Consider the following 14,445-nt stretch of genomic DNA (forward strand, 5'->3'; position numbering starts at 1 on the left):
CCCAGGCTGGGAGCTGTGTCATACCTCACAGTGTAAAGATTAAGGCCCAGACTGGGAGCTGTGTTATACCTCACAGTGTAAAGATGAGGCCCAGGCTGGGAGCTGTGTTATACCTCACAGTGTAAAGAGAAGGCCCAGGCTGGGAGCTGTGTTATACCTCACAGTGTAAAGATGAGGCCCAGGCTGGGAGCTGTGTCATACCCCACAGTGTAAAGAGAAGACCCAGGCTGGGAGTGGCCTTAGGCATCATCTGGTCACTCTCCCGCACTTCCCAGATCAGGTAGCTGAGCCACAAATGAAAAGTAGCTTTCCCCAAACCATTGTGAAGCAGAGCTGGACTCATGACTCCTGGCCCAGTCCTCTTTCCACTTCTCCACCCACTTTATTCATCACAGACAGAGGAGATGTTAACCTATCGTAAAGATCTCTGAAGGGGAAGTTCCACAGCTTCAGTTCTCTCATGTTTTCACCTTGTCTAACCCAAGTCCTTCATTCTGCACATTAAGCTACTTGTTCTTTCTCAGTCCTCTCTGAAGACTAAGAAGAACTAATTACAAAGAGATATTCCTTTTCAAATAGCTTCCATCCTACAAGTTGAATATTACATATACTATACACTCTTTAGACTTTTCCCATGGACTGTCTTTCTTGATTTTTAAATGATCTTAGCGGTTTTCTCACAATCCGACATTCTAGAGCTGGCAGGGCAATAGAGATGAACTAGTTCAACTGTCTCGCGCTCCTGATGAAAAAACTGAGGTCCAGACAAGGGGGTGACACCAGTGGTGGAAAGGAGACAACAGCCTAGGGATCACGACCTACAGCCAGGTCTGCTCCCCTATCACTGTCTCTGCTTCACCCTCTCTGCATTCTCTATGGCCCCTTCAGTGTGGCACTGACAACAGGGCACTCCTATCTCGTGAGGCTATCAGTACTGAATATAAGGGGGGGACTCAGCATGGCTGCTGGATGCCACACTATTTGTGCACCCATCATTCCACCTGCTTTTAAGATACAGACCTTAACTGTGGAAATCTCAGTCTGCCAACCACTATGCTACAACCACACACTACACCTGCACACGAGTACTACTTCCCAACCTTGTATTTGTGGACTGCCCAACCCCTTTTAAAAGATATTAGAAAACTGGACTGCAGGGGGAGACCTCCTGAGATTTAAATTTAGCCAATTTATCTTTCATAGTATTTCTGAGACCACTCTTGTTCTATTAACAGGAGTGTGGACACTGCATTGGTCTTTTTTGGACTCTTAGCCAAGTGGGCTTTGGGGCACCTGCAGAGATGCAGAGACCGTGGGGCAGCTGGTAGCTCCTCAGAGCGCTGCAGTTCTCATAAATGGAGCAAGCTGCCTGGCGGGGCCTTTAGCCAATCCTTTAGGCACTCTGGAAGCCTCACCTTTGGCAGTAAGTATCAGGACACAGTTGACTAATGGCCCCGGTGAGCTGGATGAGCCCTAACTAGCAAGGGCTTGGAGCCTGGCTGCTCGTAGAGTGAAAAGGTGTGGGCAAGCCTGCTCTGTATGGTTTTCATGGATCAGCAATACCTGCTGGTCCAGTGGGAACTCTTCCAGCCCCAGTTCTGAGGAAATTCAGAAAGAAGAAATCGGGGTTTAAAAAGACATTCCTGGGAAGCATTTGGCACAATTATAAACAGCATATTAAATTAGCAAAATGCTTTACAAATTATTTTCCAGACAACTCCACATACATCTCAGCAGGAGAAGTTCAGCTCAGACAAGTACAAGTTCTTATGCACTGGACAAAATTAGTTCAATTACTCATGCACACGCAAAGGTGCTTAATTAATCATAACAGCAAGAGAAGAAAAGAGCGGGCGAGGTCTACACTCATGGTCAGTAACTGATTTACCAAGTGCACAGACATATGCAGAAAACCAAACCAGAGGAGACTATATTAAGTATAAGAACCCCCTAAAAAAATAAGAAATATCCTTTATGAAAAAAGATGACACTAAATACATTTATACACACGAACAAGGATGACACCAAATGCCTTGTGTTTGAGTATGTTAAGCTTAAGAACATAATACTCACGCTCCTACAGTTGGCAGAAGTGGGGGGCACTTTCCTCATTTTACCTTTGAGGGAACTGATTCGGAGCTAGGTCTGGACTCCAGGTTACCTGCTTCCTGGGTTGCCCCACAGTAAGTAGGGCCTGCGTTCTCGGCTGATGAGATCTGTCCCCTTGCCAGGGCTGGTTCCTGTACACACTGTTAAGATGCCTAGCTGGACTAGGGCACTGTTAAGTGGCCCTTAGAGGGACAAAGGCTGTTTTCTTTACTAGGAATTAAGTGTTTAGCAAAACACTTAATATATACTGGGTGTTCAATAAATAATTTTTAACCCTATTCTTGGAGTGAAAAAAAATCAGAGTTGGATTCGATTAGTAGTTTAAAAAATCTTTCTGACAGCAGAACTGTTTTCTGAAACTAAGTCTTATGCAGAACTCCAAACTGTTCAGCGAAACAGATAAAAGGGGAATGACCCTGGTTGTGGCAGGGGAGGCAGGCCTGTTGCCTTGCCTGCTCAGCCTTCCACTTACCTCTTGTCTGAGGAAAGGGGTTTAAAACCAGAGGATTCTACACATTCTAAGGCCATTTTACAAGTCTGATTTAGGGCCATTCAGTTACTACTCGAGCAGTCCCTGGGTGGCGCAAACAGGTAACTGCCAACTACTAACTGAACGGTTGGCAGTTTAGACCACTCAGAGGAACCCTGGAAAAAAGTCCTGGCAATCCGCTTCTGAAAGGTCACATCCCTGAAAACCCCATGCAGTGCAGTTCTACTCTACACACATAAGGGCACCATGAGTTAGAACTGACAGCAATAGGTTTGGTTTAATTATTACTTGAGTGAGCTGAAATTTTTATTTCTGTATCATTTCAGGCCATTTCAACAACAGGAAGGGCTTTCTAGAGGACACTGGTAATTGGTAGCAGCTTAAGGAGGGTTTCACATGAACTGAATGAAAAGAATTACAAATGGATAGGAAACTGCTTTATGATTCCACTTACATGAAATAATCTAGAATGGGTAAATACACAGAGACCAAGGTAAATACACAGAGGTTACCAGAGGCAGGTGGGAGGGGGAGACGGAAATTATTGCTTAAGGGACAACGAGTTTCTGTTAAGGGTGATGAAGAACATTGGAAATGGATAGTGGTGATGGTTGCACAACATGACGAATGTAATTGTCACTGAATTGTGCACGTAAAAATGACTGAAATGGCAAGTGTTATATATACTTTATCACAATTAAAAAAATACTGAAAAAGAAAAATGAAAGAAACTTTTCCCATTGGGAAAACTGCTGTGAAGCTTTAGTCAGTACCATTTTCTATTCAAAATTTTCCGAGGTCCTACTATACGGCAAGTTCCAAGCTGAAAGTACAAAAAGCACAGGGTTGGGGGTGGGGAGGGGAGAAGAGCTGACAATTTGCCCTTAAAGAGGTTAATCACTTAGATGGCAGCTTAGTTGATGGCATCCATGAAAAGCGATCTTAGCCTAAGGTGCTCTTTCCTTATCCCCCCCCACCCCAGCTTTCCTGAATAGCCTACATTTGAGCTCAGTGGGAACCTTCTGTGGCCTGGTCTTTGGGCAGGGACCCACCTGGTACACCCTGCCACCGCCTCCGTATTAATGACGCTGTTCCAATCTAGTCCCCTCCCCAGCATTCTCAGCGCGTGCCCACAGGGAAGCGATGCACTGCTGGCCGCTGGCCTCAGATGCTCCTAGGCTGGCCCAACAGAGCTTTCTTGGTTGCATATGCTACACTCTATGGCTGGGGGGGAGCTGAGAGTGTTTTTATCTTTTTGTTTTGGTGGGTTGTTTCTTGTCAAGTGTAAGCTTGGAGATTCAGTGGAGGCCTGGTGGCAGTTCTCAAATAAGTACAAATAATGGTCTAAGGCAATTTCCTTTAGGAAGAAAAAAGAGAGGCTAATTAGGCTCACAAAGCAGTCAGCCTGTGCTTTTTTTGGCAACTACCAGAAGCAGGCTATGTGGCTTGCTGTGATCAGTGGGCAGTTTCTTGGTTCTGTTCTGTGCCAGTCGACTAAATCCACCCGCCCAGGCGACCAGCAGCAGAGATCATTGTGAGCCAAGCACAGACAGTTGAAGGCTCCCTCTGAGACCCTCTGCCAGATTCCACAAACACTAGGAGGCCAGAATGACACTCCCGGTGTTCCAGCCACGTTAATAGCCCAGAAAGAACTCTGTGAAACTGCTCCAGAGGCCAGTGGCTCAGAACAAATTGGAGGGATGACCTGTGGGTAGAGATGCACTTGTCCCCAGCACAGCCAGGAGTGAGTGCCCACAGGGAGTTATAACAGGGCCACTGGGGACCTCAGCATCACCCACTCCCTACCCAAGGGGTGGTGCTGGCCTCCCAGCCCTTCAACTCTGGCTAAGCAGCAGAACTCCTTTTATGCAGGCCCCTTCTCTGCCCCGTACCTGTAGGTCTTTGTCATGGCTCTGCCTTTCCAGGATCAGCACCCGGTCCTGCAGCTCCTCCACAGTCCCTTGGAGCAGGTCATTTTCCTCCAAGGTGGCGCTGAGACGATGCTCCAGCTCCCGTTTCCGGTCTGACAGCATCTTGATCTGAAAGGGTGGAGACCCACAGGGATAGTGTGGGGTTACACCTGGGCTGATGAGCAGGAAGGGAGGGACTAGCCCCAAAACACAAAGGTGTGTGTGCTGTCCAGAAGCTCTGTGGCCCCTCTCAGAGAAAAGAGCTGTGCAATCCTATGCTGAAGAGAAAGCTCCTCCCCTCTAGAAACCTGTCTGGGAAGAGGTGGGAGTTAGCTTTGGGGAAGCTGGAATGTTCGATGCCAGGCAGAGGAAGGGAAGGTTAGGGCTCTGGAAATTCCAGAGATAAGACAGATAAGCCCCACCTTGCCTGTCCTTAGCTTTACCCCAAGCCCTCCATTTGTGCGTGTGTGGCGGGGAGTGGAACCTAACCCGCTTACTACTCTACCTTCTCTGGTCAGAAGCACAAGAAAACACCCAAGAAACCCTCTGGAGCCACTGTATTTTATACTCTAGGGCTCCCTTCTCTCCTTTCACACTGCTGGCCTGTCTGGCTCTGGAGGTGACAGCTCAGCCGTGGTGCCCCGGGTCAGTGAAGGAGCTAGGAGGGTGCAGACAACAAAGCAGTGCCTGTATGAGCCTGTGTCCTGGGGTGACAGAGCGAATAACTGATTTCACTTAAAGTGTCTGTTGCCTGATCAAGTACTTTGTGAATAGAGGCAAATTCTCTCCCTTTACTAAACAGGATGGTGCACTGAGTACCTAGCCAGCTTCAGGATAGGTAAGTCTTTTAGGAAGGTCTGTCCAGACTCTTCAGTGTCAGCGAGAAAACAGAGGGAAAGAGGAAAGAGATGCCAAGCATTCTCCGGCCTTCCGAGGTTTGCAGGGTGAGGCGCTCAGCCAGTCCCTCCCAAGGCTTCACCCAAAGAACACTGCCCTGCTCACTGTTTGCGCTACAGAGAGCCTTCACAAGTCTGCTATGCTTTCTGGAAAGGTGTCTGACTTCTGATTCCTACTGGCATTGGGGGAATGTCTGAAGTCCTGCAGGTCCCCTGGCTCCTGCCGTTATCATTTGCCTGCTGGAATGATTTCTCAACCAGCTTCTGGTTGTAAATATTTTCCTAACATGGCTGAGATGCTCTCCAGGCTCTCTAATCTAACTTGGATCACAATTTTTTAAGGCCTTGACTTGGTTAAGTTCTGGAGACCAACCTCAGAACTTTTCCAGGGGAGACTTTGAAATGAATGTCTAGCTTGTCCCAGGTCCTCTGAGCTCCGTCCACCCTTCCCTCTGCATTTTGGCTGTTCTCAAATGCATTAGAATTGTGTTCACAGGGCACACATCTTCCCTGGCCACCAATCAATCAGACAGGATGCTGTCCTAGGGAAATGAATATGTGGCCTTTGTTCGGAGAGATCAGGTAACTGGCCAGACAAAGAAATACTGTCTCTCAAGTGTGTACCTGGGTAAGGGACCAAAAGGAGCAAGTGCCTTTTGTGAACGGGGCCACTATTCCCTATACTGAAGCAAAGTTACTCACATGAAGGGAATTCTTACTCTAGCTGATTTTCACTTAAATACCCTCTGACCTTTACATTTTTCTTCCCCTGGATAATCTTTGTTTCCCAAGTTCCACTCAGTGAAGTAATAAGGTAATGCGAGTCTGACACACAACTCCAACCCCTTAAAATAGCTGAGAAGTTCAGAGCTACATGAAGTAACTTATCTGAAATGAATAGTCTCATAGCTGGCTTTTAAAAGCAGCAGTGACACTGGGATGAAGCAAAGAATTGGCATTAGGCTGCCAACTCCTTCACCCCACCTTACACACCCTGAAACTTGTGACCAAATCTGGCAATAAGCATTCCTGGGAATGCCTCCATGCCGCGAGGGTCTAGAAGTGGGGAGGAGGGGAAAGAGGAAGACTGGCAACTCAAAGGAGCCAGAGCTTGGCAGAGGCAGTTGAACAGCAAGTCATGCACACAAATGGTCACAGACACGCATGCCAAACTCCACTGGAGCAAACTCTACTTACTTCAAGTACCTGCTGCTCAATACCCGTAGGAATTCGAAGGGAAGGGAGGAAGGAAGGGGATGGGAGGCAGGAGAAAAGAGAAGATATTGACAGATTTTAGGAAAAACATCTTCAAGCAATTTACAAAGCAGAGGAGCAGCCAGTCTGGGCAACTCCAGGGCCTGGTTACAGCACAGTGGAAGGTGCTCATTCAGTCTAGACCTAGACCATCCTTCAAAGTGCTACTTGGCCAAAGGGCTGCTGTTGAAACACTTAGCTGAGGGGTTCTGAGGAGCAGATTAGGTAGAAGCCTCCCCAGGGAAGAGCCCGTTTGGGCTGGTGACATGACCCTCCCTCTCTTCTCACCTCCCACAAAGGGATTCTCACTGTAATGTCCCTGTGCGCTACTTTCTCTTTCCTTCCCTTGGGTCCACTCAGGGCCTCAGACCCTGGCTGCCATGTTCTGGCCTCTAACAGGCACCAAACAATGTGCTTTCCACGTATTAACTCATCAAGCCCTTACAACAACCCTATGAGGCAGGTACTTCTATGACCCTCATTTTTCAGGTGAGAATAATAAAAACCCAAACCAGTTGCTGTCAAGTCGATTCTGACTCATGGCAATCCCATGTTAAAGTGGGCTAAACAGGGCCTGAATGGAATGGAGAAAGGAAGGATTTCCTTTCCCATCTTCTATTTGGGATTGGCAAGGATTTGGAGGGGTCAACACAGTCAGTGAAATGTAGGTCATTCATGATTTCAGCCCACTCAGCAGGAACTGTAAGCAATCCCTCAGCAACTTTACTTTTCCAGACAACAGGCCACTCAGAGGAACATGGATCACATGTTCCCCATTTAGCTTCTCACAGATCTCTCTTCAGAGATTTCAGTCACTACTCTATAGAGCAGGCTTTTGTTCCCAGTTCAGAGGGCCCCTTATCCAAAAGATCCAGTACAGCGCCTCCAAGGAGAAACGCACTTTCATCCCCAAGCACTGCCACATGGGAGATTCACCTCAGCCTGCAGGCTCTCAAGCCGGATGATGTGCTGGTTGGTTGAAGAGTTTTTCTCTCGGAAGTCTTCTCTGAGGGCGTGGACTTGCATGGAGAGCTGTCTCTCAACTTCTGATGCCTGTGAACAGAGGTGACCTTGCATTAATTCAGAGGTTGTGCAAAGAAAGTCTGTTAAGATTTCTGCCTTTCATTTCTCAAACATCTTTGCAACTTTCATTCTAGAACGAGTACTGAATGAGATGCTGGTTTCCCACCCCCGGTCCACATATTCTCTATGCCAAAATGAGACAAGTCCCCACCCCCACCTCTACCATACTCTGGCTCTGTCTAGGTTCGAGACCACTTTACTGATCAGAAGAAATAGGCCCAGGAAATAGTAAGGTCTCAAATGTTAACTATCTTCATTATCACTTTGCACGTAGTACAGGTAGACCAAATCTGTTGCTGTTGAGTTGATTCCAACTCATAGTGACCCTATAAGGCATAGAAAGTAGCACTGCCCTATAGGGTTTCCAAGGCTATAATCTTTACAGAAGCAGACCACCACATCTTTCTCCCACACAGCAGCTGGCGGGCTCAAACCGCTGACCTTTTGGTTTGCAGCCAAGTGCTTAACCACTGCGCCACCAGGGCTCCTTGCAGAAGCACATAGCAAATATCTACCAAACTGAGAGAGAGCCTCAGTATTTTATATGAAAGAATAAGAAAGTTATGCCTACTGCCTTGAAATTCCTTTATTTTCCCCACCCATTTCTTAGCTGGGCCCAGGCAAAGCACTTCTGTCTACATTTATCGTTTCCATTTTAAATGTTCCCTATTTGAAATTCCCTGTTCATATCTGTTCATATTTTTGCCACTCATTCCTCAAGGACCTTTTTGCAACTTTTAATTCTCTGGGGAGTGTGGGCTGAGGTACTTATTTTCCACCCCAGTCCATCTATGCTCTAGTGTTGAAACATGGTGTTATTAGGTGCCACTGACTCAATTTCAACTCATAGTGACCCTAAGTGACAGAGCAGAATTGCCCCGTAGAGTTTTCTAGGCTGTAATCTTTATGGGGAAACCCTGGAGGCGTAGTGATTAAGTGCTACGACTGCTAACCAAAAGGTCGGCAGTCCAAATCCACCAGGTGCTCCTTGGAAACTCTATGGGGCAGTTCTACTCTGTCCTGTAGGGTCACTACGTGTCAGAATCGACTCGATGGCAATGAGTTTGGTTTTTTTTTTTTGGTTTAATCTTTATGGGGGCAGATTGCTAGGTCTTTTCTCCTGAGGAGCTGCTGGGTGGGTTCGAACTTGTAACCTTTCAGTTAGCAGCCAAGCGCTTAACTGTTCTGCCACCAAGCCATCTTGCCGAAACACAGTAAACACCATTCAGTGTGCCAGCACCTTCTTTTCAATACGTAGGAGGGTCATCTGAAAGAATGCTCCTTTGTTAACATGTGAACTCCAGCCAACCACCTGAGGCCTACCTAGACCCCTCTGAGGAGAGCACTCAGTGCTTCAGGGCCACAGGATAAATCAAGTAACTGCCTTAGTGCTTTTTTTAAGGCTACATCAGGTCGGTAAGCTTTATAGGTTCTCGGGAGGGATCGCTGTGTGCTGGAATGGTTAGGAAAGGCATTTGGAGGAGGTGAAATGGTGATCATGCTGAAATGGTACGCTAACTGTTCAGTGAGGCTCTGACCGTAATGGTTACATACTCAATAGTTCTTTTTACCTCAAGCACTATATAATCAATTGTCTATCTTTTTTTTTCGGTTCCAAAGATTCAACAAATGTTGCCTCACTGGACTAGAGAATCACATGAGAATCTTAACTTACAGTTCTAATATTTAAACAATACTTAACAAAGCACACAACAAAGTAATATCAAACCATCTCTTTTCCATCCAAATTTCAAATTTAATTTTAGGCACTACTAGCTTTTTTTAGACTTTTCAGTCACTTACTAACACAACGTTATTCAGTCACCCTTGTCTAATAATGATATTAGTAATATTTCTGAGTTCTTACTATGTACAAGAACTGAGCTAAATGTTTTAAATGCATCGTCTCGTCGTTACAACCAAGGCACGGCCTTTCACCACCGATTTCCTAGTGAGGGAACAGGCTCGGAGAAGTAAAGTAACTTGCCCAAGATCTCAGTAAGTGGCACCATCAAGATGGGAAACTTTGGGTTGTCTAACCCCCACTTAGGAGTACAATATTGCCTTCTTATATTTTGAAATAGTTTTTCCTACATCAGAATTGTATCACTCACTATTAAAACCAAATTTTACATGAGCACCATTTAACAAAGTTTTTTTTTTTTTTTTTCTTCTTCTTCTCCTTTTAATGTGAGGAAACTTCATTTAAGTGTCTTTTGAAATGTCTTCTAATGGAATTTAGGACCCATAAGGAGAACTCCCTCTCCTATGCTGCAGTTTGACTGCCTGCATTGAGTGCAGTTGACTATTGGAGTTTCAAATATGTTTAGGCTTGCAAAGCACTGGGTAACTCAGGCAACCAACCTTACTCCTAGCATAACTACCTTGAAATCATTCATGAGACAACAAGCCAGAGAGATTCACCGAGGACTACAAATCTAGCCCAGCTGGAATCGGAAAGGCTCCTGTAGACTAGCCCCCTCTCAAGGCAATCTCTCTGGAAACAGAAATTTGCCTCTTCCTACCAGGAAGTACAACTCCAGAGCCTGAGTTCTTAATCACTAAGCTATAATGTCTCCTTTAAATGTTTTACTCCTTTGCATGTGTCCAAGGATGCACTGTTTACAACATACATTTCCTCATTTGAATCTCCAACAGCCCTAAGAAGCAAGAATCACCGGCCTCATTTCACAGACAAGGAGGTGGAGGCTAGAGGGAGTGCCATGTACTGCCAAGATTGCTCAGCTACAGTGGCACTGCCCTGATCTTCAGCCACACCATCGCCACAGTTCAGCCTGTGGGCCAGTCATTTCCTTCAAATGGTGATGGAGGGGATTTATCAGTCAGGGTTATACACCTACTATTCTCAAGAAGCTAATACACCTTTCAAAGTAAATTTTTTTTCTTTTTTCAGAGATGGAATCTGACTCAGATCTTTAGACTTGACTAACAGAAGTATTACTTAACAATTTCTGCACATAAACTAAATAATAATCTTGTAAGTTTATATGCAACTATAATGTTCTAAATGCTTTCCTATCAAAGAATCAGGAGGCCTACAGGGCTAGCATTAGCTCCATAAAGAATTCCAGAGCCTCTGTGAAGCTCTCCAAGTAGCAGAGTTAGTCAGAACAGGGACCGTCTGCTCCTAAGATGGAATGATCGTGTGATGGAAAGAAAAAAAAGAGTCAAATGATCAGGGTTAGAGTTCCTATCCTACCACATATATGTGTACAAGTTATATGAGCCACCTGACCCCTGGGACTTTTTTTTTTTTTTTTTGGACGGGGAGTGACATTAGGACAATTCATTCTTATAGTAGAAAATGGCAGGCATGGGTCTTATATTTACTTCTCAAAAATCAGGATGAGTTCTGGCTAGTTACACAGCCATTAAGAGCTAAGGCAAAACTGTGACAAAGAATAACATCTGCAATCATAGATGGTATGTATGATTTTAGTTCAGGTATTTGTTCTTTTTTTAAATTTAATTTTTTTTCTATAATTAAAGTAACTAATGTTCAGAGTAAAGAGAAAAAAACAAAGAGAATTTAAGGATTAAAATGAAATGTAAAATTTACCACTTATCCCTAATCCTTAGTGCCACTCTCCAGAGATAATCACTATTAGAGATGTTTTTTATGAGTCCTTCTAGAAATTTTCTATTCATATCTATGTAAGACATTACCATAAAAAACTTACTTAAAAAAATATATAGTTAACATCCTTCCATGTCAATATGAAGATCTATCTCATTCTATTTAACAATTGTTTAGTATTCAGTTGTGTGACTATACCATAATTTAACTAGTCCCTGCTGGTGAGCATTTAGAGTTTTCCAATTTATTTATTTTTTGGTCATTACAGACATTGCTGCAAAACCATCCTTGTTCACCCATCTTTGTGCTTATGGGAGTATATCCTATAAGTGTATAAATTCCTATAAAAGGAATTGCTAGGTAAAAGAATACACATAAACTTTTTGATAGGTATTGTCACAATGTCCTCCAAAAAGACTGCATCCATTTATATCCCTACCCACAACAGACTAACTAACATGCTTGGGTACTGTTAGACATTTTGATCTTTGGATGCTTATTTCTAAAATTCTCAAAAATTTAAGTCTTTCTCAGTTTCACCGCATACAGACTGGGTGATAAAATAAAAGACATGAAAGAAATAACTAGGTCTGGTGTGAAATGCTGAAACGTTTTAACACTTATACTATTACACTGAACTATCTGAAATGAACTCTTATAATCTGAGTGCTTGGGTTATTATTATTTAATTAATCCTCAAGTTGGCAAAACATACCAATAGTGGGTTCCTTCTCCCTGATGTGCCTGATTTGGTAAGAGCACCACTGAAGACAGATTCCTCCCTCCCCACTGAGGAGAGGGGCTCCATTATTACTTTTCTTATTGCCATGATTAATAACATAACATTTCTCTAAACTGGGCCAATTCGATTAAGTTTATTTAAAGTGGCCAAAGCAGAACTGTTAACTATAGGCTTTGTTAAATGGAAGAAAGGAAATTGCATTAGTTATACATGAGCATCCATTTAACTTATCAAAAGAAAGAAAATAAACCAACTGACTTAGAAATTTTTGTAGGGAATTTTTAACATTCTGCCCAATTTACTGAGTTTTACTTTAAGAAATTCTCCATCGTTTTTGTGCCAGGGCATGACGGATAATGGGCATCTGTCTGAAACACGCTGGGGGTGGTAGTAAGAGACAGTGAGGAAGACGATGATGACGACGGCAAAGGTTCACATATTGAGTATTATGTGCTTCACCCTGTTCTAAGCATTACACATTTATCATCTCATCTAATCTTCACAATAAGAAGTAGATAATCTAACTTTCTCTATTTAAGGGTGAGGATACTGAGGTTAAGTAATTTTCTAGGTCATACTGGTGTTAAGTGACAGAACTAGAATTTCACCCAGATCTCCTACTTCTATAGTTTACAGTCTCAGCTTCAACACTGTATTGCCTCCCCACTAACCCCTTGTCTCACTTTCAAGAATGCTTACATTTTGAAATGAAAGCAACAATAGAGCAACAACCCTGAGTTTACTCTAATTTAGGACAAAGGGTAAATTATTTTAAAACACTGGTACTTTACTTTGGTCTAAAACTGCTGCATTAGGACCCTACTTGAAAAAAAAACTTATTTTTTGGTTTAACTCTGCTGCAGAATATGGGCACCTTTAAAAAACACTGTTAGCATTTTGTTTTTCTCAGTCTTTCTACATATGTGTATTCTGTGTTTATAATTAGTTATGATCATACTGTTCATATAGTTTTTTTTACTTAGAATTATATCAAAAGCATTTTTCAAGTTATTTATTACTACTCTTCATAATCACCACTTTAAATGACTGCGTAATATTCCATAAGTAGATGTCTTATAATTTCCTTTACCATTCCCTTATTGTTAGGCACCTGGGATTTTCCCATACTTTGCAATTATAATGCATTGATGAATATATGTTACTAGGGTGGTGGCAGTAGAACTTACCAGAAGTCTGTATTTTCTGATTTTCAAGGTTTTACTGTTACAAGCTTTTAAATTTGGTAATGGGTGCTATGTGTTATCAATAGCAAATTACAGAATAAGTCCTCTTTTTACCCTTGATTATAGTAATAATAATGATAGCCATCTACTAGGTAATAAACAAATGCAAAAATAGCCTTTTCTTACTAGGCTTGAGTATTCCCCCAATTCCCCCTAAAGTCTTTCAAAAATAAAGCTCAAAAGTTAAGTTTGCCAAGTATTTATATTTTCCTTAATGTTTGAAGACAATAAGACTTTGGCCAATTAAGACGTTCTTTTCCAAAGAAAAGGCTTTGTTTCTGGTAATATGGTAGGCGGAGATATTTTTTCTACTGAAAATAGCTAAAAATGCTGGATAAAATAGAAACAACTTCTTAAAAGCATCAAAGAACTGACAAGGTAGTGACAGAACCATGGTAATGTTTCACATATCTAAATAATTATAACCAACCAATGGAACACACACATATTAAAAAAAAACACTTGCTATCAAGTCAGTTCCAACTCATGGAGGCCCAATGAGTGTCAGAATAGAACTGTACTCCCTAGAGTTTCAATGGCTAATCTTTCGGAAGTAGATTGCCAGGCATTTCTTCCAAGGTACCTCTGGGTGGACTCGAACCTCCAACCTTTCAGTTGGTAGCCTAGTGTGTTAATCATTTGTACCACCCAGGGATTCTAACAGTAACAAATAAACCTAACTGCATTACAAATGAATAATACAACCACACTGAAGGCGGTACAGAAAAAAAACAACTAACCTAATGTCTAATTTTATGTTTTATTTGAAGCAGCCTTAAAATTAGAGCACAGTAACAAAGTAATGCCCATCAGGATACTCTGGAAAATAGTCTTGACTATATGTTGTAAGATTCAAAACGAACTATACAGAGATATTACATTCTAGTTAATTTTTTTCCCACAGGGTTAATGATTCTGAAGCTACTGTGTTTAATAGGAAAAAAATAAGTAAATATATTGTGAATAATGAGAACCAGGTGTCTTATATTCAGAAAAAAAAGTTACAAGTAAGGAAAGTGGGAAGGTTAGAATGAATCTGGTGGTGTTCGATTAGAATTGGAGATATCAGTATGAACTTAGTTATATATATTTAATATATATATATATACAGTGACTAGA

The 14,445-nt window shown here is 42.8% G+C and overlaps 1 protein-coding gene across 1 annotated transcript in view; it reads right to left on the reverse strand.

Annotated features, from left to right (window-relative positions):
• Positions 1–14,445, reverse strand: part of BICDL1 (BICD family like cargo adaptor 1) — an 80,891-nt gene that overhangs the window by 17,713 nt on the left and 48,733 nt on the right. Inside the window, exons 3-4 of the mRNA XM_004379025.3 lie at positions 7,596–7,712; positions 4,492–4,638 (exon numbers count right to left, since the gene is read on the reverse strand). Coding sequence (XP_004379082.1) covers positions 4,492–4,638; positions 7,596–7,712 — 264 coding nt within the window. The remainder of the gene's footprint in view (positions 1–4,491; positions 4,639–7,595; positions 7,713–14,445) is intronic.

Source organism: Trichechus manatus, unplaced genomic scaffold (genome assembly GCF_000243295.1).
Source record: "Trichechus manatus latirostris isolate Lorelei unplaced genomic scaffold, TriManLat1.0 scaffold00061, whole genome shotgun sequence".
Lineage (NCBI taxonomy): Eukaryota > Metazoa > Chordata > Mammalia > Sirenia > Trichechidae > Trichechus > Trichechus manatus.